Here is a 27,763-nt window from a genome sequence, read left to right on the forward strand (position 1 = left end):
TGGTCCTTTTAGTTTATTAGAGTTGTAACTTTGTTTAATAAAACACCGTCAAAAAAATGTTTGACTAACCATATGAGAAAAGTGATTATTTAAACAAAAATATATCAATCTTCATAGGGAGTTAGGGCCTGTTTGTTTATATTCTTAAAAACATTGATACTGCGAAAAAGGTTTAACGGACATAAAAATATCAAAAACGGTAGCAAAAAACTTTGTTTAATTTATATCATTATGATTTATGAATCTAGTCATTTAAGGTTATTAACCAAGTATTCGTCAAAATGAAAACATCTATAAAGAGAGACAAATCTAAGTATAAGTAAAACAGTCTTTGAATTCATTATAAGAGTTCAAGAACCTGGAAAAACGGAAAAAATATCAACCCACTAGATCATTCCAAGTTTGAAAAAATCACCATCAATACAAATCAAAACTTTGGTTTTACAAATACAACATTTTATTTTATTTTATTTTTCGTATGACTTTGAGAATCATGTCAAACAAGATAGATAGGAAAGACAAGACGTTATAATTAGGTTGTCTACACCCATAATCAAAAGTTATATTAAAAAAAACGGGCTTTTGTTTTTGAGCTCATACATTACATTCAAATTTTGATGTTACATTTATAATATAAGTCCTTCATAGTTAAGCTGTCAGTCAACCCGTATCTTATTATTGCAATATGGTGCCCATTCAACATGGATGAGGTAATACATCAAAGTGGCAGAACTCGGGAATCGAGATTGGATCGATGATGGGGGGTTAGGATTTTTTAAAAATCTGATCGGAATCTGATCGGTAAATAGTTAGTTTTTTATGTATTAAATAATAGTTTTTGAAATTATATGTAAGAAAAAATTAAAAATATATATAAACTTTAAACTTAAACATAACATAATTTTTCAACTTAAACATAATTGTCTAGAAACACTAACATAATTGATAAAAGTTTTTAAAAAAAGAAAAAAAAAAGGTTTGACTTTGGTTGACCCGATCCGATACATCCGAGTCTTGACCGATACAACCGACTCTTGACCAAGTTGACCCGAGTCTGAAACCCTGACTGATTTTCAGACCGAGTATGACAAACTCGTATCGTCAGTGGGCCGATACAGGATCTGACTCGACTGTATCGGCCGAGTTTCACAACACTGGGTGATAGTATAGGCGTATAGCCTCCATTGTAGGATATATTCTAGTTACCGGTGAATCACGGTGTAGATGATTGGCATGCCGAATTCATCTACACCATGATTCACTGGTAACTAGAATATGTATATACAGGGGATGTGTCATTTTTGGTGTAATTAAAAAAGATTTTTAATTCATAATTATTTAATTGTAATCAAATACTAATCTTTCTTTGGATTTAATATATAAAATATTTATGATCAACACTTGGCGCATTTTTTACGCGACATGTGTCATTTTGGTGTAGCTAAAAAAAATTTCTAATTCATAATTAGCTAATTGTAATCAAATACTAATTTTTAGATTTAATATATATTAAGTTTTCATATATATGATTTATAAACAAATTAATAATGTTAATATCAATACGGAATAAATAATTATAAAAAAGAAGATATACGTTTAGTTTTAAACATCTAATTAAACAAATATATTATACGATTCATGAGGTTTTATATAATATGTTAAAAAATTTGTTTCAAAACTTAGGTATTTAATAGCCACATATTCTATATTCTTTATATAAATATAATTGTATCATCAAACATTATATAGTCCGTATATCATATGGGTATTAAGACTTGTTTATATATATATATATATATATAATATAACTAAAAGAAGGGGTTGGGGGTACACTTGACACCTCTAATCGCCCTCCTTGAGCCTAATCCTCTCTCCTTATTAATCTTCTATTTTTTTTAACATTTATTTAATAAATGGCCGACCTTATTATTAATAAAAAAAATTATACTTAAAAGTCTCCCAAAAATTATTATCAATATACACATACAACCTAGAAAAAACCCTCACATATTCTAAACCTAAAAAAAAACGTACGGCCAAATAAAACTTTACGATCGACTACCAAAAGGTTTTTTTAATTATATACTTTGTTCATATATTTAATTGTTATTATTTAACATTCAATTCTTATGTTATTGTTATTATTATCTCTATTAATTCAGTATTTTGTCCTTCATCATATCTTCTTATTCAACAACAACAAATAAGACCACATTAGTTCATTTTGAAAATCTTAAACCAAACACATGTTAACCATCATCTACGACTTTGTATTTTGCATGTATGGACTGTTTCGGAGTGAAACAACGTGAAAAAGATCAAAACGTTCGAGATAGTCTTTGTTGATGAATTGATATGTATTTTTCATATTATGTATTTTTCTTTAATTTTCGTAAATATAGTCTAAAATTGTTGTTGGTGTTTGTCTTAAGTTTAGATTTAACAAACTACAAATTTTCATTTAATTAAAGTTGAAAAAAGGGGTTAACTAGATTTAATATTTATATGAAGTTAATTTCCAAACGTTTCCTTCTTTACTTTTCGTAATTATAGTCTAAAATTGTTGTTTCTGTTTGTCTTAAGTGTAGATATAACAAACTATACTTGAAATACAATTTTTTAACATTAATATATTTTGAGACTATCCGTCCATTAGACGGACCTGAATACTAGTGTATATATATAGGGACAATCAAATGAGAACAGTCTTAAAATAAGAACACGGTGAAAACTAGGGGTGTTCATCAAATCGTCAAAATCGAACCAAACCAGGGTACTTGGATTGGTTTGGTCGGATTGAGTTGTTAAAGTCTGGTTTGACGATTTAAGTTTTGGAAAACCGAATTCCCTGGTCCGGTTACAATTGAGCAAAGAACAAACCGTCAAAAACCGGACCGGACCAAATGATATATATGTATATTTAATTCACATATATATTAAAGTTAATGGGGACATTTTTATTTAATATATATATATTTCTGTAGGAAGTGAAATATATAAATATATGAAATATCTTTTAATTGTGGTGTCTATTTGTTTCATATAAAAAAAAGTTATATAGAAATATGCATAAGTATATAGAGAAATAAGGGGAAAAAAAACATATAATAAACGAAACCGTCGAACCGGACCGGCTTATATGGTTTGGTTTGGTTTGGTCTGGTTAGACAAAACACTTGGTTTGGTTTGGTTTGATAAATTTTAAAACCGGAAATGTCGGCTCGGTTTGAAATTTAGTCAAAACCAGACCAAACCGGACCATGAACACCCTAGTGAAAACACTTAAAAACTACATTTTGATGCATTAAAAGTTCATAAAAGTGATAAGGGCATAACTAATTATCATTATTTAAGTGTTTAACAACATATTAATCCATCAAAATCGATAAAATCACGTTTTTTGTTTGATGAATCATTTTGATAAATATGCATCCAAGATAGATGCCGAAACAAAAAATGTTATTTTTTTTATTTTGACGCATCAATATGTTGTTAAACACTTAAATAATGATAATTAGTTATGCACTATGTTAGTTTTATGGATTTTTAATGCATCAAAATGATGTTTTTAAGCGTTCTCACCGTTCTTATTTTAGGAGTGTCCTTACCGGAGTGTTACCCACTTACCCTATATATAGGGGAAAGATAATTTGAGACCAACTAAAAAAAGTCCAAAAAAGGACCATTGATTTTCGTAACTTACACACCACCATCATCATCTACTACGATATACAAGACTTTTTTGTAAAAACACTAAGACTTTCCAGCGACGGGCCCACAGAAAAAGCATGTGTAATTTCTTACACATGATTTTTCTGTGGGCCCGTCGCTGAAAAGTCTTAGTGTTTTTACAAAAAAGTCTTGTATATCGTAGTAGATGATGATCGTGTACAAAAACTGAAGAGAAATGGGAGTTGTAAGTAACTTTGGATCCCTGGTGCATACTCTTCATCTTCATCCACGTCTTCGTTTTATAGCCACGGAAAGCAAACAAGCCTCGTCGACATGCCATTATTGATGGGGTAGCATGTTCCCCATTAGGAGCAATAATACTATTCTTCACCAGCTCCATTGAGTGTAGTGCCGTCAAATCATACGTAACGATAAGAAAATTAATTCCAAAAACTTGAATCTGCACGTCCCTCTTACGAGGTCCAAAGTCCTCTGTCGAGGTCGACCTCTATCGAGGTCTACGACCCTCTGTCGAGGTCCTCCTCTAACGAGGCCAGGATCCCTCTAACGAGGTACTTCCTGTTTTGTCTTTTAGTGCAGTTTTGACTTTTCTTTTCCGTTTGACTTGTTTTTGATCCGTTTCTTCATCAATTCTTGTTCGATATTTATTTTTACCTACAAAACACTTATGCAAATAATAAGTATATAAAATACATTAATTCATGATCAAATGTGCGTAAATATTCATTAAAAAAACCAGATAAGGCTTCATAAAATATGTATAATTTTAGCATTATCAGGGTGATTAGTTTTGGGTTGAGAGTGTTGCGTAGTTTTGGGTTGAGAGTGTTGCGTAGGATTAGTGGTTGATAAAGTGATTGAAAGGGTTTTTTTTAATGTGACACGGACAAGGAGAGGTTGTGATTAAAACCGGTGTTATCACTATGAGTACTCTAAAACTAAGTAATGCACATGGATTGTAGATGAGATTGAAAGCCATGAATTTAAGAATCCTTTAAACCTACTAAGAGGCTTGGTTTCATCAAATTCATACTTAGTTCATTAAAAAGCATTTCATTATCTTCAACAAATTCAAAAGTGTTTTTCTTTTTCTTGCCTCCAGCCTCCAGGCTTCTCTTATTGTATGTAACACTACCTATTTTGATTGCCATTATCATTTCACCATACCATGATCAAATTTATACCCATATGAACTCATTAACTTCTTTTTTTGCAGTCTGAACTTGTTAACAGCAAACGAAACGTCTACTCCCTCCTTCATAAGATACTCGGAAATTCAACGTGAATGATAGTCCAAGATCCTTCAGAAACAAAATTTAGAAATCTACATAAACATGTTATATAATATATTCGAATGATATCTTACAAAAAATCTAACTATATCAAGTCCACGCATCATTTGTGCAGGCTTGACTCCAAACAAAACTACTAATCTACAATGAAAACCTACTGTATCAGGACGCTACTAAGATTGATTCCTCGGTTATCGTTGCCTCGTCACTTGTATACACATAATCTTCTCATTTTGTTTCCTTCTTTTGCAGTCCAAATCCCATCAAAAAGGCCGGATGGTACAAAGGGCGGAGAATTTGTAAGTGAACATACATGAACTCACCAATTGTTGTTCAAACTCAAGAACAAGATGTACAACATCCAAAGCAGTTTGTCCAAGTTGCAGGCGGAGGGTCTGCTTTGGGCGGCCCAGATTGATTGGTCTCTTTGTCTGCTTCAGGCTTTGGCTCTGAATGGGACCGTGTCTCTAATTGTGGTTCTGACTTTGCTGATTGTGGGATTCCCTTTGGAGAATTGGTTATCCTAGATGAAGTCCCTTTATCTGTATTCGCGGTTAAACTTCATGTTTGGAAAAGAAAAAAAAATGATTTAAGTACTCAGATGTGTGACTGTGAGTTGTAAAATAAATGAATGCATAATCGAAATACACTTCAGCTCATACACTTAAGATTACTTGTGACTATTAATATTTGGATTCTATCGTAGTATCATGTACCGATATGTAACTTAATGCTTAAAGGCATATAGCATATTTGAATAGATTTCATTACTAACATAACATGCAAATAGGTGCCAATTTCAAGTTTTTGACCCATTTATTCATGAATGGGTCAATTCAGGTTACGTTTTCATCTCTAACAGGTTGACTATATATCTCAACAGAAACCCCAATCTAGTAGGTTGAACGTTTCCCCTAGTGTAAGAAAAACTTCCCATTTTTGACTAGCCCCCGTTTTAAAATGTATAAACTATCCATTATATTACCTCTAAAAAAATGCTTGCATAATTTCTTCATATGATATGCAGAATGGTTAGTCACTTAGACTATGTAAGATTGTAAGTTACAAGAACAACTTACATTGGAAACGCAAAAGAACTTCTATCACCACTTTCTGCAGCAAAATGAGAGTTAAGCTCTTCGACAACAGATTCATTTCCTTGACCATCTTGTATAATTGGACTCACAGGTTCGCTTGCAATACTTGGTCCATGGTTCTTACTTATTTCACTCAAACTCTGAATCTTATCCTCCTCGCTCAACTTGTGACTTCTACCTTGTTCACTAAACTCTTGAGAGCTACTACCTCCATCCACCTCAAGATTTTTGTCAGATGCATCTGACTCGCTGGTTTCACCAGTTTCATCTAATTCAGGAATGGTCCCTACCTCTATTGGTGTGCCACATGGAGACGGTTCTATAGAATAACCCAAGTCTAAATCACCAGATCTCCAAACCAAACTATCTTGGTTACGGAAACTCATGCCTCCCATATTAATACTAAATAAAGATTCATTTGAAGGCATGCCCCAACCTGTATTAATAGATTCCTTTCTAGCAAATACAGAGGATGGAATTCTATATCTTTCGCTAGTTGGACGTTCCATCACTTGGATAGGAGGAATTTCAACACTAGTCTTTTCACCATGTTGGCTCTCAGAGTCTTGAAAGGGCTCTTCTAATATAAAATCACTTGATGACATAGAGGAAGAAGAACACGATGCGTGGTCTTCATTGAAGTCAATACTAGGAGAATGTATCGTGAGCTCGTTAACATCACTATCACTTGCAGTCGTAGGATCTGACATTAACTCTAGTAGGTCATCTTTATCCGAAGTAGTAGGAGAATCCACCATTGGTTCACTCTCATTGCTTGAGATTTCAATATCTGGTTCCAAGGCCTTTTGGTTTGATTTCATATCTAAAGATCCCATATCAAATTACTGACATATCTGCATTAATAATACACAATGTAAATTAAAAACTTCATGAAGAATAATACATATTTAAAATGTAAAGAAGAACCATATACCATTCTCCACATTCTTACTTTTGAACCCAGGAATCACTCCATCCATGGCCAATGTGGGATGTATCTTATTTTGTTACAAAAAAAGGCCCATGACATGTCCCAAATTAGACCACATTTCAATTTGCACCTTTCACTTTTATTACAAGTTACAAAAAGGTGATATATAATACCACAACTAGAAAATAACCTACATACCCAAAAATCATCAAACCTATTCCAGAATATCCGATTTTTTTAAGTTCTCACAAAATACCCATCAAATTCGCAAGCCTCATGGCTTGTGAGTATGAAAAAACCGCAAACCATGGCTAATGGCTTGCATTTTTGCAAAATTGCAAACCATGGATTGTATTTCTGCAAAATCACAAGCCATGGTTTACGATTTAGATGCGAATTATGTGAAAACTGTAGAAAAAGTATGTGTATTATTGTATATTTTCGTATATTTTGAGGTATTTTAGGTACAAAATACAGAATAACTAAACCAATGATAATCTAAATTACTACACAAAAAATTTAGAGAAACCAAATACAGAAAGACATAAAGACGAAGAAAATAACCTTAAAAAAAGCATGTTTCTTGTCATTAATGTTGTTTTTAAAGAGACTGATGATTTCGAGCCGGTCAGGGCAAGCAGGCAAGGAATCAGCAGCCTCTTTTTTCCTTTTCTTTCCTTTCCTTTTTCTATCGAAAGCGTGCAAATCTGTCAAATTTTCTGCAAATTGCAAATCTTTGTTTTATATAATCATCAGACATATGATTTATTCCACCCCATCAAAATGCGAAACATAGAATTATGGTTTTCTTTTTTTTTTTTTTTTAGATTTTCACCTGAGAGAGAGATAGAAAGAGAGGGGACAAATAAATGAAAATGAATGCAGAATCAACGAGGTTCCGGTGTCTTGTTTTCCTTCGCTCTAAATTTTAAATTTTCTGTTTTCTTTGGAAGAGTTAATTACGTGATACGTCCCTATACTTTTAGTTTTAAATTTTAATGAATCATCGTTCCAATTTTATCGATGTCCCCGAAAGAACCCCTATACTTTTAGTTAACTTTCATTTTTTGCTTTTATTCTATAAAAGGTGTCAAGTAGTCAGTATGTGGAGTTTTTTTATATCACTTGTCAAGGAGGTTTTTTTTTATATATATTATTTTTTATCATAATCCATAAATAGTAGGCTAGGGATTCCCTTCGAATTCCTCGACTTGATTCGGATGTCCCCGAGAGAACCCTATACTTTTAGTTAACTTTCATTTATTGCCTTTGTTTTATAAAGGGTGTGAAGTAGTCAATACGTGGAGTTTTATTATATCACTTCTCAAGGGTCTATTTTTTTTTTTTTTGGTAATCGATGAATAGTAGGGTAGGGATTTCTTTAAGTTCCTCAACTTAAGTCAAGTTGCGAAAATTTTGACCCCTTCATGTCAAGAGTCAATATTTTAACTCAAAGGTCAAGTTGTGAAGTAGTCATTAGCTTGAAGGGTTAAGTTATTTCCAACTTGAGGGGATCTCCACCCTAAATAGTATTTAACTATGTTGACATGACTAGCAACTCGCCAATCGCATATCCACAAATTTCACCGACGATGCATTGTCAAAATTTATTATAGACCATCGAGCTACTAAGCCACTAAGAATACATAATTATTACTCCTTTCGTCCCATTTTAATTGTCCTATTTTGACTGGTCAAGTATTTTTCTTCTAACTTTGACCATAAATATCTTTTTTTTGTGTTATATATTAGTTGATGAAAGTTATATCAATGAAAAGTACGTTTAAAACTCAATCAATTCATATATGTTATATCAAGTGTTATATAACACGAACAAAAATATTTACGGTCAAAGTTGAAAGAAAAAGATTAAAAAAATCAAACTAGGACACTTAATATGAGGCGGAAAAAGTAAGAACTACTAACTATACAATTATTTTCTCGAACCAATTCAAAAAACCTCTTCCATTTCATGTATATCACTTAACAGGAAACCTCTTCTCTTTCATCTATATCACTTAGCAAAAAATATCTTCACTTTCATGTATATCACTTGCAACATGGTAAGAATCCTTGATATTGAACACTAATGTTATCTCCATTATCGACAAATACTAAATTATTGAAACTATTGGTTGTGAGTTAAATACCAAAATCCTGTATACGCACAATAAATTTCAAGCGACATTTAAATGAACTTTTTTTTTTATAGAGAACTTAAATTTAAAATCATTTTATTTAGAAAAATGTTCGGAAATAAAAACAAAAAAGTATAAAAAAGATATCCAAGACAACACTTTATCTATACTACTATCTCTATCCCCCCCCCCCCCCCTCTCTCTCTATATATATATATACATATAACTAAGAGAGTATATATTATTTTGTTTAGTTGTTAAGTCAGCTTTTCGCTTATGTGTCATTTTATGGTATTTTTTGTATTTCTTTTTTAAATATAATGACAATTAAATCTATACCTTTTAGTGCTCGTGTGGTACTTCAATCGTCACGTCATTATTAATGTTTTTATCAATTTTAAATAGTAAATTAAATAGACAAATACAATATTAGAATTCATGACCTCAAACTAAACCACTTGATCTAACATAATATTTATTTATTTATTATTTTTTTTTTTTTGCAAACTACAGTAAATATTCAATGAATATTAAAACAAATAAAAAGACATCGATAATGTATTTGTCGATCTTTGTAAATCACCTCTCTATATTTATATTTGTTTTAATTATCTTTGTACGATGAAATATAATTTACTTTAATAATAATATAAACTAGATTATATTTATAATTATTTATAATATTTTATTTCGGTTTATATTTTTTCTTAGTTTAATTTACTTTTGTAAAATATCAATGTTAAATTAGATATTTTACTTTATCAATGTCACGCACATATTTTGAAATTTCTTTTTATTTCCGATTTAAGTTTTCTCCATTTATACCTTTTTTTCGTATTCTTTTGTTTTTTTTTTCCTAAAATCTATTTTATGTTCTTTTTCAGATTTTACATACACAAATAAGTAATTAGTAATTACTTTATATTTATGGTGTCCTCGTTAATGTACAATTTAGTATAAAGCAAACCCCTCTTCCCCTTTCAATTTTTATACATTTAAAATACCCAAAATGTTCTTAATAATATAAGTAACATGATCCATGAGCCCTCAATGAAGTTAATTTACATTGTTTACCCCTGAATTCCTAAAATAACTACACAATCATTTTACATCAATAACCTATACTACTACATATTGTCGAGACCAGACGCCGCAATCATCACGTTGTCGTTACCATCATCGTCGTCGCATCGCACGGGTACTCAGTTAATTTCTTTCTGCATAAGTGACTAAAACTGAAAACTATGAAACCAAAAGGACCCTTTTAAGATATACTGTTTTTACCAGACGTCTTCAAATGATTGTGGTCAACATCTTAGAAGACCTCATCCAACGGTGTGCTATTCTCCAAAAATTTGATCAGACGGCATATAATTCACATAAACCCTCATTTAGGGTTTTAAGTTCTATGATCACCAGAACACTCTAAATTAAAACAACTAACGAATAAAAGGTTCATCTTCATTTGCCTAATATTGTTTGTTCCTGCATGCTCATTATTCATAGTAAAAGCAATTTATTTAATTAATATATCAAATATTTATTGGTGTTTGTTGGTGTCCGGGTGGAGGTATGACTGTCTACGTCTCATCTTATTATCTCTCGTTTTTCATGGGATTGGTCATTGTTGTTATAATCGGTGTTTGTTTGATATTTTTTTGTTTTTGATTGTAAGATATATTGCTGTTAATTGTTTTCAAAAAGGATGATATAGACTTACAATTACATAGGTATTACATTTTAGCCTTTTAGGGGCATTGCGATCATATATTTTAAAAAAAATTTTAGAATATGTTTTATACAGAAAAAAACAAGCACCCAATGCTGGCTTTCACGGGTTTTGGGTCTCAATACATCGACCGTATATACCTACCACGCTAGTGTAGAGAGGCTGCTTACAGGTTTTAAAAAAGGACCTTTAACCTTGACATCTGTCTCGTGTAAACCACTTACCCAACCATGTTGGTTTAAATATGTTTTATACAAAACATTTCAAAAAAAGTAATGTCTAGACCGCTGTTTTGGTATCTGATCTATCATAGAGTAATAACCCTCCCACATTGGCATAAGACGGACAACTTTTGTGGCCGCTATTTAAAAGTATTGGTTAAGCCCATTGTTTCGAGCTTTGAGATGATAGAAGCGGTTTTCGTAAAACATAGATAACTAAAAAAGATTTTTTTTTGGAAAATAAGAAGGCATTTAGAGATAGAAAAAGCAGATTTCAGAGACATGTCTGTCTAAGAGTAATAGCCGTGGAGAATATCTCATCACATACATAGTGTTACAGACTTTTTTGGATCAATTCATTTTGGGCAAAAAAATGCAATATGCTGTCCTGCTTTATTATCTTGTAGAGTACATACTACTTTGGTCAATTAGGGACTTGTTATGTTACTTCGTTGTGCTTTTTATGCTTGTTTTTTTCATACTATGTAAATATGTATTGACACTTTTATCTGTTGCTGTTACTAATATATACTACAAAAACAGTCATGGCTTTCTTCAACAAAGCGGGTAACATACTAAGGCAGACGGTAAGTAAGCACGGCAGCCACGAAGTGCATTTGCTAATCCGTCTATCTTTCAAGCAATACAATGCATGTCATCTTCAAAGCTATTCGTAGGAGGTAATTTTAACTTAATAATTTGAAATGCTACATTTGGGATTTTTGTAATGCCAATCTTTGTTGTTATATTTTTGAATTTTTATCTTTGTAGGACTGTCTTATGCCACAAATGACATGAATTTGAGAGAAGCTTTTGAAGCGTATGGGGATGTTGAAGTAGGTTTGTCGTATGCGTGTTATGAATATTTTTTTTTAACTATTATTATATTATTAAACGGACACATATTGTGACTAATTACTTACTAGAATTTGTTTTATATGGTTTGGAAACTAGACATAAACTCTTTTGTATGAGTATAATTTTATAGCAAACCTTCTGTGAGTGCTTGTGGTAAGACTCTAGAGTATCCTACCTTATAGATAAATTGAGTACTTAAGGCTTGAACTGAGATGAGATCCAAAGCATTGGATTCCTTGTATTTAGGCTACTCGGCTAGCGCTATGGCCTATGGGATTCCTAGGTTACAAGATGCACACATTCTTTTAACTTTTACGGCCCAAAGTCTCGAGTTTAAAATTACTTTTGACGATGTACCCGCATTTAGGTTACGGCTTACTCACCCCCTACGGCCATACATTTAGGCCACGGCTTACTCACCTAGCCGTAGGGTACACATAAACACATAGCAGGAGCTGACGTCTTTCCCCGACAATCCATAGAGATTGTACTATATTGTCCACTAGTGACAATGTTTGTTACACAAACAGACACAACGGATAACGGCCTCCCAGCTATGAGGTCATGAGTTTGGGGACCATATCTAGATCATTCCTAGGCCACTATAAATACCTCGTCTTAAACCTCATTCAAGTTAGAATGAAACATGCGGAAACAGTAACACCCTCAAATAAGCTTGGTGGCGTGCGATTACCTTACTAATCTCACACCAGTTGGGAACCACCAGCAGCCTTATTCAATCTTTCAATTCTCTTAAGCTAGATTAACCCCCTTGAACTTAGGTATAGAAAATTACTTGAACAACTTTTTGCAGTCATATAATACATAAGCTATCTTTTTCAAGATCTTGTACTCTTATGTTTGATTAAGTGATAGAAAATGAACACTATGGTATATAAAAGCACAAATTAGGCAGTAGCCCCTAGATCTTCATCCTTTTCTCTTTGATCTTTGCTTGTTTTTTTTTTATTCAACTACTTTGACACCGTTTGAAGGTGTTGTTTGATGGTAAATTTCATATTTCATTCCTGTATATTTATATTGATTAAGAGTGGTAATGCATTCTTGCAATGATGTAAGAGTAGCACTTATATCCTGAATTTGCTGATGCTTTAAGGACACTTATGTGAGTGTATTCATAAATAATCATTTGGCTGAACTTGGTTTATAGAAATTGATCTAACAGAAATTAGAAAAAGTTATATGTTAAACGTAATACGACTGATGGTTATGGTTTAACAAAGTTTATCAGTGTAAGTTATTGTGGTAACTTGGTAAGTGCTTAAACTTGACTTTTTTGCAGCTAGAGTCATTATGAATCGTGAAACTGGTCGATCTAGAGGTTTTGGCTTTATTACTTACAGATACAGTGATACGGAGTCTGCTTCTGCTGCAATTCAGGCCCTGGATCAAAGGGTATTTAGATGTTTTTTCTTTATTTATATTGATTCATCAATTATTAATTGCAAGATTCTCAAATATTGATAGTTGCAACCTGCATTAGGCTAGCCACAATTCACTAATATGGTAATGGTACGGATGGGTTGTTCCATAGGTTCTGTTATTTTCGGGTTCTGTTATTTTCTATGTGGTGTTGGTTTCAAAATATGTTCACTTTCTAGAATTCTTGTGTGATGATCATGTACGTCTATTTTGTTTTCATCAGAATTGACTGATATGTTGTCCCTTTTGTTGAGCTAAAAATTCTTGAAATAACTAAGAGCATTTTGTTAATTCTTTCAGGAGTTACATGGTCGAGTGGTGAGCGTGAGTTATGCCAAGGATAGAGCACAAGGAGGTGGTGGTTATAGAGGTGGAGGCTTTGGTGGTGGTGGTGGTTATGGTTCAGGTGGAGGCTATGGCAGTGGTGGGGGCTAATGGTGGTAATTATCACGGTAGTGGGGGTTATGGTGTTGAAAGTCAGAACTTTGGTGTTGCAGGCGGCGTTGATAGTGTTAGCAGTGGCGGTTATGGTGGAAATAGTTATGGCAGTGGTGGAGGCTATGGTGGGAATTCTATGAGTGGCGGCTATTTGGGTGTAGAAAATCATGGCTCGGCCTCTGCAAGTGGAAATACTGACTTTGGCCATAGTGCGGGTGGTGAGGTAGAAGGACACTATGGGGATAACAGTAACTATGGTGTAAATGAGTTTGCCTCAAGGGGTTGAAGCTCTTGCTTGTTGATTCTCACCTGGACTGCTGTTACGTATTTCTCATGTGTCAATAATCTTGCAACATTGGTAGTTCGATATCTAGTGGTTTAACAGATTTAAACATATGCTGGCTCCGAGGTTACAAAGACTTTGGCTTAACAACTAATCTGCTTTGCGTGCTTAAGTGGTCTTTAACTAGAATCTTGTCTGTGCTTCTTTATCTAAAATCACACACGCACCACGGATAACTTTTCAATTGACTTATATTTCATAAGCTTCAGTTAGGAGCCGTGCTGATCTTTAACAATTGAGTATATTAGTTGTGTTCATTATTTATTGGAGGATTATTAAAAAGATTATATAGAATAAATATAAAATGGGTAAAATAGTAGTTCTGTTCTTAAAAACTTAAAATTTAGAGTAAATTTATTTATTAACAATATCCATTTCTATACTTATAACATCAAATTATTTATGTCAGTACCATATAAAGCATTTATATGATTTTTGTTTAGGCAAATTACTTAGATGAATAAATAATTAGAGACGTGTTTTATTGAATGGTTTAACTTATTGAAAATTTGCGATTGTTTTTGAGCTTTATATAAGAACATTTGGTATAGTTTATGAATAAAATAGATTTGATGTAACTGTAATCCTTAGTTATTAAAAAAAAAGTATTTTCAGAGCTTGAAAAATGACAATTAGCAAAATATTAGAAAATATGGAAAAAACAGTAAGACTGAAAAACCCCTCTTCAACAAATCCCTTCTTCAATTCCTATAGTAACTAGCTAATTAACCATGGTTTAACCCGAGATTTTTAATAAAAGTTTTATAAATAATGTTTATTAAAAAATATCTAAAGTTTTTTTTTTTTTTTTTATGTTTTATGGAATTTTAATAAGAATAATAATGAATCAATGCAATAATAGTTAAACACTATAAATTAAATACTAAATTTATGATAATCTTATGTGACTTATTGATATATATTAGTTGTATATAATTATATTTTTTTTCTTTAAACTTAAGAAACAATATAATATATTCAGTTATCTATTTAATGAGATATATTTTTCTTAAATTAATTATAATATATAATGTTTAAGGTTAAATAAAATTATAGAAAGTAAAATAAGAAATAACAAATATGATGTCATAATTTTTTAAAAACACTTGTAGGACATGAGCTTACTTACAGAAAAAAAGTTTCTAGAAACAATTCTCTTTTTATTAATGTAAGAAATATTCTTCAACCTTTGTCATAAGTCAAAATCAACTTGGACAAATCAACTTGGACAAATAAGAGGGTATTGGAACCCGCCTCTTTGTTTTCTTTCACCTAAGTAAAAAACTCATCTAAAAAGGAGTTGTATTGTCATTTTGCAAAACTAACTTAAATATTAGAGGTTTTATCTTGGATTATTTTAACATTTTAATATTTAATTGTATTATTAATATAATTAAAAATAGGAATCCTAAAAGCTTATAGTATAAAAAATAGATAATCGGATTTTCATTATATAATTAGGGTGGGTATTCCCTCAATTAAATTAAGAAAAATGACTAATCCTCCTAACAAAATAGCCTAAAAATCCTCTTAACACTCTAAGATGTTGACATATGTGGTATCCACTAATTTTCTTTCCTAATCTTGCCTCCTGATTTTTCCACATGTCATAATCCAATAGTTAGGAAGATCTTTAGGCTATTTTATTAGGAGGATTAATCATTTCCCTTAAATTAAATCTTTGGTCAAGATTCAAAGGTGATTTTTGAATCTTAGACCATTGATTTTCATTATATAATTGACTTTCTTGAGTTTCCGATTATACTGTTGCTGCTTATACGTATATTTATGTATATTTATCTTTTTACATTGTCGTTGATTGTTTGTTTGTGATTAGCTTGGTAGTGTTAACTTAGCGGCAGCGTTTCCAGAATTTTCCTTGGTAGCGTTGCCGGATTTTGTTCAATTAAAGCAATAGGTAATCGGAAAAAGTAGTTCTTAGCCGATGATGATAGCGTTGAACAATACGGTTAAATGGGCGATGATGTGTTTGTAAAAATGGGACTCGGATGATCCGAGGCGTATCTTGACGGGGTAAACCTTCGGGTTAGCAGCCATGGGGTCTCCGACTTTCGAAATTCCTGACCCCCAAATTCTGAGCCCAAGTTTTTTTTAATACAAAAAACGATCACTTTTTTTATTTTTCCAGCAAGTTTGATTTATATTCCGGTTACCTTTGCTATGTTATCAAATTGGCAAGTTTTTGCTATTTTTGTTTGCTACACCACTAGTTTTGGCTAGTTTTTAGCAACGCCACATGTCGATATGTCATTGGGCGAAACTTACCAAAACTTGCTAATTTGCCAATCTTTTGGCACTACACCTTTACTCCTAATATTTTTTAACCTTTGTCACTTTACAAAACTAACTTAAATTAAAAAAATGAATCGGTGACAATAAATTAGAGGTTTTATCTTTGGATTATTTTAATATTTTAATATTTAATTATATTTTTTAATATAATAAAAAATAGGAATCCTAAAAGCCTATAATATAAAAAATTTAATTAAGAAATAGATAATCGAATTTTCATTATACTCGTATAATTAGGGTGGGTATTCCTTCAATTTAATTAAAATCTTTGGTCAAGATTCAAAGGTGATTTTTGAATTTTAGACCATTGATTTTCATTCAATTGTCAAAACTGTTCTAACTTGACCCCTAAGTTATAAACAACTGAGTACCCATATAATAAAGCTAACTAAAATTGGAAAAAATTGTTACCCTGTAACCTACCATGAACACTATTAAGATCATATCATAACAAAAGCCATGGCATAAGGATCTCTGCCCCATTAATAATTTGACGCTATGGTTGATGCGATTCTTTCAATGTCGTGAACAATGTTGTAAACTTGGTCGATTCAGACTCTGAATCAGCTACTTCACGAGTCGGGTTCAGTTGAATCAAACTAAAACTTGGTAAATGGTCAAGAGTCAGGTCAACTTTGGTCAAGTTCGACCGATTCGGTCAAGAATCGGCTGACTAGGGTCAAAATTCGGGTCAACTTTGGTCAATTTTATTTTTTACTTTTTATAAAAACTTTTAATAAAATCTTAAATTGTCTTAAGTTTATGTTTCTACCATTTTCCTAATTGTACAAATTTTGTATAAACGTTAAATCATCTACCATTTTCTAGCTGTAAAGATAGAGTTTCTCTCGATTTGAAGCAATTAAAGAAATTTAAGTTACAGAAAAAATTAGCTTAAAAAATGGTGCTTCCTAACTTAAGAAGGCAAAATGCCACCGGAGTATTTCATCACAATTCAGGCAGATCTGGTGACGAAGATGGATGGACGCGTGTGTCGTATCGGAAGAGGACTGAAAAGGCAAACCGGAGGCACTTCTCTGATGCCCCAAATATTACTACCTATTTTGTTTCAAACCTACCAGAACCTTGTTCAAACAACAAGCTTTGGAGGCTTTTTGAAAATTTTGGTAAGATATGTGACTCTTTTGTCTCGAAAAGAAGGGATAGTCAAAGGAATATCTTTGGGTTTGTCAAATTCAAAGACGTACTCGATCCTGTTGACTTGGAAGGTAAGCTTGAATCGGTAAAATTAAATGGTACAATCCTTTCAGTTAATCTTGCACGCTTCGATAAAGATCACAACCCCATCAATCGCTCCTAGCCCCATGTAAAACCATCAGCTCCAAAGCCGCCTCCCTCACACCACCCCCCTCCCCCACCACAGCCACCCCACCGTTCTTTTGGCGAAATCTGGCTTCTCGTACAAGGATGCTGTCAAAATGGGTTCTCCTGTAAAGTCTATTCACCTCGATTCATTAGCGATACCTTATCCGGAACAATGTTTGGGTAGGGCTATCATAGCTTGCGCCAAAGACTTTCTTCTCTTTCTAACTTATGTCTGATGCTAAACAATGGGAATCTAAATGAAGTAGCTATTTCCTATATTGGTGGACTTCATGTCATGCTTGTATTCAATAACAAAGATATCGCTTTGGATTTTCTCCAAAACTAGTCCGCTCATTGGGAAAATATCCTTACGGATACCTCCCTTTGGAATGGGCAACCCATACCTTGTAATCGTATTGCACGCTTAGTGTTCTTTGGTGTTCCTTTTTCTGTTAGAGATAACACAAATTACAATCGTTTGGGTGGGCTATTTGGCAAAGTTGTTTCAGGTTCCGACTTTTCTTGGAAAGCTCTTGACAACTCCCAAGGTTCTTGTTTTGTGCTCACGGATTCTATCACGCGTATTGAAGAGGAGGTCCAAGTAATCTGTAATGACATACGTTACAGGATTTAGGTCTCTGAAGATATTTCTCCATGGTGCCCGACGATTATTGGAGAAACTGTTCATGCTTCCAACATCGGCGATTTGGAAGATGGTGAATTCCGGCAATATGGAAATGCGAAAAATTCACCGGCGAGTGTGAAAACGAAAGCTCATGATTTTGGGAAGACCAACAATACACATGCAAGAAGGAAAACGAAAGGTCATAATGTTGGGAATGAAAGAGCATGCGTGCATGGGGATTTTGAAAAATCTCAAAGTAATACAAGTAATTCATTCACGGATAATTTATCCGGGTCCCAAAAAGTTACATCTAACCAGGTCAATGAGTCTCCATTATTGGGTTTTAGTATTGGGCCTTTTAGAAGCCCATCCCCATCCGTTAGTAAATCAAGAAAAAGAACCAGGTCCTTAAGAAGCCCACCTGTTTTTCCACGCCTCCACTCCCTCTTTTTTAACCTTATCTGACCAAAATAATCCCAATCCAAATTCAGAAAATAATTTGCTTTTGGGAGATAATCAAACTCTTGGAAACATCGAACCATTAGGAGATAATACTTCAACCGTTGACCCTATGTCTTCTGAAAATCTCGAACCTATGGGAGATAATACTTTAATCTTTGATCCAATGTCTTCTTCGCCCTCTGTGGGAATAAATCAGCCATCCATTTCTAGTGAGGTGTCAGGGTGTGATGTGATTCCTGGTGATCCACTGCCCACTTGTCATCTTGATCAAGTTGAGAAAGAAGCAGATGCTGTTTTAGAGGTTGGTTCTCGTTTAAGAATGGAATTGGATAATTATAGGGATCAGGTAAAATCCGAGCTGGTTGCAGGGTCTTTTACTCAGGCTCAATGAATTTTCTCTCCTTCAATGTCCGGGGAGTTGGCAACTTAAGAAAAGCCAACTATGTTCGTAGTTTAAAGTCATCTCATGGAATTCATTTTATTTCGCTTCAAGAAACAAAGACTGGTAATATTTCTTCTTAGCAAATTTTGGGGAAAATCAATATTTCAATATGAGTTGGTTCCACCTCATGGTCTTTCGGGTGGTGTATGTTGCATTTAGGATCCTACAGTGTTCAAAATGTTTGATGTGGTGAAACATATGAATTTTCTTTTGGTCTCTGGGACTTTATCTTCTTCGGGTAGTGTTATAAATATTTTAAATATCTATGCACCAAACGATTCTATGGTTAGAAGGTCATTATGGACCGAGTTACTATATCTAAAGGCTTCTTTGATTGGGGATTGGGTTTTAATGGGAGATTTTAATGATGTCTGTTATCCACATGAGCGACTCAACACAGAATTTAATTCTATGAATGCATATTTTTTTAATGAATTCATAAGTCAAGGGGACTTATTAGAGTATAACATGGGAGGCCACTAGTTCACATATTGGAGAGATAATGGTGAAAAAAAAAGTAAACTAGATAGATTCTTGGTTTGTCGGTCTTTTTGGAACAAATGGTCCAGAGCTACGGTTTTGGCAGTAGCAAGGGATACTTCTGATCATTGCCCGATTATTCTCTCAACGTTTAACAATGACTTTGGTCCAATACCTTTCAAATTCTTCTTATCATGGCTTAAAAGACCGGGTTTTCTCTAGATGGTGGAATCCTCTTGTACCTTTTTCTCTTTTAATGGGCCTGCTGATCTTGCTCTTGCTGTGAAACTTAAACGCCTTAAGTTTTGCATTAAAAATTGGATTTTTACTGATAACAATAAGCGGGATGGAAATCTGTTGTTTATGAAAGAAAAGTTGAAGAGCTAGAATTGCTTTCTGAATCGAGACCCCTCATGACACAAGAATCATCAATGAGAGCAGATTTTGTGAAACTTATTGCAGAGCAAGAAACTCTTAAGATCCAAGATTTAGCTCAAAAATCAAGGATACGATGGGCCATAGATGGTGATGAGAACATAACTTTTTTCCATGGGGTAATAAACGCCAACACATCTAATAGTCGCATCAATGGGCTTCAGCTTAATGGAACTTGGATCACTTCGGCCCCTCTGATAAAAGAGGCAGCTTGCGCCCATTTTGCAGCACGCTTTAAGGAACCAATGTCTTCTAGACCCTCATTCTTGTGCTCTAACTTGGAGCGATTATCAGAGTGTGAGGCAAAGAATCTGATTCGGCCTTTCTCACGTTCTGAAATCAAGGCTGCCTTACGTGATTGCAATGGAGAAAGGGCCCCTGGCCCAGATAGCTTCAATTTCACGTTTATAAAGTCATGTTGGTCTTGGATAGAGGAAGACTTCTTCAAGTTTTTTGCTAAATTCCATGAAAAAGATAATGTCTCGGAAGGTGTTCTTTCAGCTTTTATTGCTCTCATTCCTAAAGCTAATGACCCTATGGGGTTAAATGATTATCGACCAATTTCCCTTATTGGCGTCATAAACAAATTACTATCCAAAGTGTTGGTTAATAGGTTGAAATCAGATATCCAGGGGCTAATCTCTGAAGAGCAATTTGCATACTTATCAAATCGGAATATTATTGATAGTCCTTTAGTACTTAATGAGGTGATCTCCTGGTTAAGAAAGACTAGCAGATCAGGTCTTCTTATCAAAATCGATATTGAAAAAGCTTTTGACTCCTTGAGTTGGGGGTTTTTAGACTCGGTACTCGAGCAGATGAATTTTCCAGGCAAGTGGAGGCAGTGGATACATTCAATATTGTCTTCCGTAAAAACTTCGGTGCTTATTAATGGGTCACCCACTGCTGAATTTTCTTGTGAGAGGGGCCTCCGGCAAGGAGATCCCTTGTCACCGTTCCTGTTTATCATTGCCATGGAAGCCTTATCTTCTACCGTAAAACGGGCTTGTCACATTGGCCTTTACAGGGGGATTAGGTGCAACAATAACGGACCGATGCTAAGCCATTTTCTCTTTGCTGATGATGTAGTCTTCTTGGGGGCCTGGGATGAGACAAATATCAGGAATTTGGGCAGAATTTTGTTGGGGTTCTATCTTATATCTGGATTAAAAATAAATTTTTCTAAGAGTAGCTTATTCGGGATTGGAGGTGATATGAATGAGTTGGGTTATTTTGCAACGATTCTTAGGTGTAAACAAGGCTCTTTTCTTTTCAAGTACTTGGGCTTACAAGTTGGAGCGAACATGAACTTGGAAAAGAACTGGAAAACCGTTGTTGATATTTTCAAATCCAGACTCTCACTCTGGAAAGCCAAGACTCTGTCATACGGGGGTCGAATTTCTCTCATCAAATCTGTCTTAAATGCTCTTCCCTCTTACTACTTCTCTTTGTACCGTGCACCTGTCCATGTAATAAATACTCTTGATAAATTGAGAAGAGCTTTTCTCTGGGATGGGGATTCAGAATTCAAACGCATTCATTGGATCCCTTGGGATAAGGTAACTGCATCAATGGAATACGGAGGCTTAGTCATTGAATCCCTTCTAGACTCGAATCGGGCGCTTCTATCAAAATGGTGGTGGAGATTTAAAGTTGAAAAGAACACTCTATGGAAAAAGATTATTTGGGCAATACATCACAACTCCCGTGCATGGTGCCCAATTCCTAGTAAACTATCCATCCCGGGACCATGGGTAAATATTTGCAAAGTCACTCGAATTCTCGAAGAGCAGGAGCTGGATATCGGGGCTATGACAAGGGGCATATTGGGTAATGGTAAATCCATCATGTTTTGGCTTGACTCTTGGTTGGGTGATGGGCCATTAATGTTTCGTTTTCCTGCGCTATTTAAGTTGGAAGTTTCAAAAAACTGTTGTGTTGCCGATCGGATAAAAACTAATAATATGGGTACATACTTCCAGTTCTATTGGAAACGTGCTTTGAATGGGCCGGTAGAAAGTGGGAAATCCATAAGTTTAGTTAACTTGCTTGGCAACGTAAGCATAACTGATGAAGTTGATAGGTGGTCATGGGGTTTGGATAAATCAAATATGTTCTCGGTTAAAAGTGTAAAGAAAAAAATGGAGTCCTAAGTACGTTCAATACCAGAGTTTGCATTTTTTTGGAATAATTGGATTCCTAAAAAGGTGGCTTTTATGTCGTGGAGGGCATCCTTAGATAGACTACCAACCTTAGTGTCATTGGCCCGTAGGAACATCCCTGTTGGATCCTTATGCTGCCCATTGTGTGCTGACTATGATGAAACAACTGATCACTTGTTCACTGGGTGTTCGGTTGCTCAGGAACTTTGGAATGTTATCTCTAATTGGTGTAGGCTACCGACTCTGTTCTTCTTTGGGCTACAGGATATTATTAGAGCAACTGATTTTCTTCGGGGATCCCAAAAATGGAAGAAGATAATTCATGCGGTGTTATGCTCAACTTTATGGATTCTATGAAAGACAAGGAACGAGAAGTACTTCAACCAAAGACCAATGTCAATCCCTTCCATGGTGGACGAAATAAAGGCTCTAAGTTTTCTTTGGATTAAAAACAGGGACAAGTTACTATCAATAACGTGGGAAACTTGGAGATCTTTTGACGTTGCCTCTTGGGCATTATAATTTCTTTTGATGTTAGCTATTGGTATTCATGTATTGTATAATAACTTTGTTTCTTCATGCTAGATTAATAAATGAATTTGTTGTCCATTAAAAAAAAAAAATTTTAAGTTAATGATCCTGTTAAAACAACAACACTTTCCACAGAAAATTTCGAAACAGTATTTAAAGGGGCAACAACAACAGCAGGTGAAGTACCTCCATTCAAACTTAAAACCACTCAAAAACCCTAAAATTAACATAAAATTGCTAAAAAATTTCAGTATGCCGGATTCTGTAGAAGCGACATCTTCATCAACACTCGTCTCAACTAATAACTCCACACACAATCACTTTTTTGGTAACAATTTTTCTTCTTTTCTCATATAATTTTCTATTTTTTTTCTTCCTTTTATACTTAGGATTATCCATTTTAGTGTTACATGATTTACTTAGGTTATCTATTTTATGTATATATATATACATACAATGCATATATTAGTATTATATTAGTAGTAGTTTAGTGTTTGATTTGTGGATGTGGCTCCTGATTTTGTGATCGTGATTTATTTTGCTCAATATAATGCCGATGAGAAACTATGTTATTTGCGAATTACGTATTCAAGCATTTCACTTTCTAGAGGCGTTGGTACCCTTTTCGAATTGAGTGATAGTAATTGTATTTTAAATAAAGTAGGGAAATGAAACGTTGGAGAAATTAGGTTTTCGAGTTTAATCTTCTTTTCGTAGCTTTATGTTAGTTAACTATACATTCACGTATATTCTTGAATTGATTGTGTATTGTGAAGTAGATTTTATTGTGTATTCACGCCTATACGAAAAATCATTGCAGCTGTAAGGAATTCATAGGCTATATTTTACTGCATTGAGTGACAGTAGTTGATGTCTTGCCGATAAGCTAAGTTTATGAAAAATAGGATTCTATGAACTTTTGAGGTATAACGTAACTTTGAGTTGATCTTTTGTGCTAACTTGGTACTTCAGGAATACTAATGTGAATTTGTCGAATGTAGATCGGTTTTATGTAATACTAGTTAAATACTTATGAATTTTAGAATGTCATTCATGTCGATATGCAATTAGGAAACTTGTTATTAAACAAAAGATGGTTTTAGTTTGTTATTATTTGATGTCAACTATTCCAAAATTAACAGTTGATCTGGTTTCATTTTTTATTCACTAAAAGTGTTTCTGAGATTGAAGTTCGGAATTGATCCTTGAAAAAGTGGAGTCATGATGTATAATTTGTGTTTTGTTGGGTGGTATCTATTTCAGTCTGGAAAGAGTTCGTATGGGGAGCCATTGCTGGTGGATTTGGGGAAGGGATGATGCACCCAATTGATACAGTGAAAACTCGAATCCAAAGTCAGGGTGTTTTGATTCAAGGCCAGGTCTTTCATCATTGGCTTTCAATCAAATCTGAGCACTTAAGAATTAAAATGCATGTAGTTTTGTTGATACTTCATAACTTACTCATGTTTTTCTATGATCAGAGTCAAAAGAGTATATTACAGATGGTCCGAGCTGTTTGGGGAGCTGATGGTTTGAGAGGTGGATTCTCTTTTGCTTTACTATTATAGCGACGATGTGCATTTTTCTAAGAATTTGTCTTTCATTTCTTTTTCTAAACCTTTCCTGGTCGATTTTGCTCCTAGGTTTTTATAGAGGAGTTGTACCTGGCGTAACTGGATCTCTTGCAACCGGTGCAACATATTTTGGTGTCATAGAATCAACCAAAAAGTGGATTGAAGAAACACATCCAAATCTTGGAGGCCACTGGGCCCATTTCATTGCCGGTGCTGTAGGCAAGTGACTCGTTTCTTATATTTATTCTACTTTTTGATCTTATTCTGTTTATTCTTTACGGATCGTCAACCTTTCATATGTCCCATTTAGTGAAGTTTGGGCATTTTGTATCAGTTATTTTTCATTTTCCTTTCAGATGGGATCTAGTCTATTATACATGCTTTGTTTATGTATCTTACAACAGTAACATTAACAAATGCTAAGTTTTTGTAAGTTGTGCTCTCATGGAGATGGAAGTGAAAATCAATACATTACATAGAAGTAAAGTAGTGTTCAATTTATAGTATGTCAAAAGCTTGATCTTCTGTATCCTGTAGTCCTGTACATTTGAATAACAAGAAGGAATAGATAACCCACCTAAGTACTGAAAAATAAGTGATGATCAACATACAAGACCATCATTCTTTAGCATGTCATGCATCCATAACCCACTTATATGAATTGAGCTTCCAGAGTTCTTTCGCAAGTTCTTATTGTTTTAGCATTTTTTTATTTTATTTTTATTCTTTTAGCACTTATTCTCGTTATTTCCTTTCAATGAGACAGACCCCTTTTAGTACTATATTACTTACAAATTTGTATCAAGTTTCAACTTTCCCTTTCAAGATACAATAAATAAATTATGCTGTACTTTGTTTGTTTATCTCCACATAACAGGAGATACACTTGGGTCTTTTATATATGTCCCATGCGAGGTGATTAAGCAACGTATGCAGGTTCAAGGAACAAAAAAATACTGGGCTTCAGTTGTCATGAAAGACGCTGCACACTTGAAACCTGATGCCAGCATGTATGGCTACTATTCTGGAATGTTTCAGGCCGGCTGTTCAATTTGGAAAGATCAAGGTCCAAAAGGACTATATGCGGGGTATACTTCAACTACCACCCCTTGAGTTTTTAATGCTCAAAGATAGACTTTCTTTTAGTTCAACTTTAAATAAAAACAATGGGACTACACTATATACATAAAATCCACCCGCTATATTCTTTGTCCTTTTTGCCCTCTAGTAGGTACAACTATAGATAGAGTTGGCAGTTTTTACCCAATTACCTATAAATTTGTTGATTTGGATTATGCCTTTTCTCTGCTGGTCTCTATTGTCTCAAACGGGCTAAGCTAAATCATTTTACCAAAAATGAAACTGGTCAAAGGGGTTGAAAAGTGTAAGTGCATTATTCCTTCTACATATCTTCATTAGAAATAGGTTAGATTATCATTGTAATATTATAGATGCTGTGCTCATGATAATACTCTTAAAAATTAAATAATGGATAGAAGTCTTTGTGGTCCGCGGCTTGATCTGATGGACTATCAAAACTACTTGACCTACACAGTTCGTCACCTTTGGCTATGAGGTTTATAATGGGAACTTTTCAATTCCTCTTTAGCTGACATGATAAATATAAAGCTGTCCTCTTTGGAAATATTTGCAGTAATATCAATTATATTCTTGGCAGGTATTGGTCTACACTTGCTAGGGATGTTCCATTTGCTGGTTTAATGGTAATATCCCTCACTTTGTTTCATCTCACCTTTTATTCTTTTGTTCATCAAACTGCAATAAGTGTACGCACTAAAAATATATCCAAAGCTATAACACATTTGAAAGTTTCAGTTAAATTCAGACTGCTGGATCGTTGACTTATATACTCATAATGCTTATTCAAGTATTTATGTATAATGTGCAGGTTACATGCTATGAGGCTTTAAAAGATGTTACAGAATATGCGCAGCAAAAGTGGTTTCCTAATTCAAGCTTCCATGTGAATAGTTCATTTGAAGGGCTTGTATTGGGAGGAGTAGCTGGAGGTTTGTTTACGTAACCAGCATGTGATACTTTTAATGGTTGTTGATTACTGAGTATAAGTTTTCAAGGCTTTGTGTTTTGCTAAACTTGTAGGTGTTAGTGCATATCTGACGACTCCATTGGATGTAATCAAGACAAGACTTCAAGTACAAGGCACAATCGTAAGGTACAAATTTATTAGTAGAGGTGGCATAGTGGGCTGGTAGGGTGGCATGTCACAGCAAGTAATCTGGTATGTTTTGATATGAGTCAGATCGTATTGACCCAAAACACTTATTGTTAAATCTATTATATCTCTATATCGTCTCAAGTATTATTAAAATAGGTATACTACTTTAGCAATGCTTTGGAGGACTTTTGATCTATTTGACCCATTTCTTTGTATACCGCTTTGTTTACTTTTAACTTGACCCATTAGATATAAAATTATAACCTGTAACTCGTATTGACTTAAAATGGTGACCTCTCTGTTATTTACAAAGTGTATTTTTTATAATCAAGCATCAAAGCATATTTCTATGGAGGTAGCACGATTAATCTGTTTTGTGTTCTTTTTTATCTCCGCTCTGTCATCTTTGAGCAATAAATAGTTTTGTTTGAATGGTAGATAAGATGTTTTATGATGATTGAAGGTACAATGGTTGGCTGGATGCATTTCGTAGAATATGGATGATTGAAGGTCCAAAGGGACTTTTTAGAGGAAGCATCCCAAGAGTAATATGGTATGTTCCAGCTTCTGCTCTTACATTCATGGCTGTTGAATTCCTGAGAGACAATTTCAACGAGAGACCAAACACCAATGAAGTCAAAGAAGTCACTAGCTTGTCAATAGAAAGTAAGTCACCCTTGCAGCAGGGTTAGATCTGCATTTATTAAAAATTGTGGAATACTTGAAATGTGTCGAACCAAACCAAGTGTATTCACTTTTAGGTAGCCCTGGTCTCGCTTAGAAGACCATAAAGATGGATTTTAGCCATCAATGTGCGTCCTCTTTTAGGTAGCCCTAACTTCACTTAGATGGCTGTAAAGAAATATCTTAGCTGCCAGTATACATTGAAAAGCAAATTCTGAACTGAGTCGTTGCTTATTGTATAACCTTCTGACTCCGGCTATTACAAGACCGGCAAACTGAAACAAATCGTCTAATGTGTATTGGTTTAGGTTTTGGTACTTTGATTTTAGCTTTATCTATACTTCTAGTT

At 33.9% G+C, this 27,763-nt stretch overlaps 2 protein-coding genes and 1 pseudogene across 3 annotated transcripts; 2 read left to right on the forward strand and 1 right to left on the reverse strand.

Moving 5' to 3' along the window:
• Window positions 1-5,040: 5,040 nt before the first annotated feature.
• On the reverse strand, window positions 5,041-6,929 carry LOC122608752. The gene is made up of 2 exons (XM_043781843.1): window positions 6,065-6,929; window positions 5,041-5,544 (listed from the first exon to the last, which is right to left on the reverse strand). The coding sequence occupies exons 1-2, from the start codon at window positions 6,916-6,918 to the stop codon at window positions 5,325-5,327; spliced, it is 1,074 nt and encodes a 357-aa protein (XP_043637778.1). The 5' UTR covers window positions 6,919-6,929; the 3' UTR covers window positions 5,041-5,324.
• A 4,717-nt stretch (window positions 6,930-11,646) lies between these two features.
• On the forward strand, window positions 11,647-14,126 carry LOC122608964 (annotated as a pseudogene).
• Window positions 14,127-23,038: 8,912 nt separating this feature from the next.
• On the forward strand, window positions 23,039-27,732 carry LOC122607915 (mitochondrial substrate carrier family protein E). Of its 2 annotated transcripts, XM_043780990.1 has the most exons (10): window positions 23,054-23,136; window positions 23,211-23,287; window positions 24,223-24,338; window positions 24,441-24,498; window positions 24,603-24,752; window positions 25,411-25,621; window positions 26,212-26,257; window positions 26,443-26,563; window positions 26,655-26,727; window positions 27,194-27,732. In XM_043780990.1, exons 2-10 carry the CDS (start codon window positions 23,212-23,214, stop codon window positions 27,420-27,422), a joined length of 1,080 nt encoding a protein of 359 aa, XP_043636925.1. In that variant the 5' UTR covers window positions 23,054-23,136; window position 23,211; the 3' UTR covers window positions 27,423-27,732. The 2 variants fall into 2 exon arrangements, with proteins under 2 accessions (XP_043636924.1, XP_043636925.1); XM_043780989.1 differs by having other exon boundaries at window positions 23,039-23,287.
• Window positions 27,733-27,763: the final 31 nt, after the last annotated feature.

This window comes from Erigeron canadensis, chromosome 7 (genome assembly GCF_010389155.1).
Source record: "Erigeron canadensis isolate Cc75 chromosome 7, C_canadensis_v1, whole genome shotgun sequence".
Classification (NCBI taxonomy): Eukaryota; Viridiplantae; Streptophyta; class Magnoliopsida; order Asterales; family Asteraceae; genus Erigeron; species Erigeron canadensis.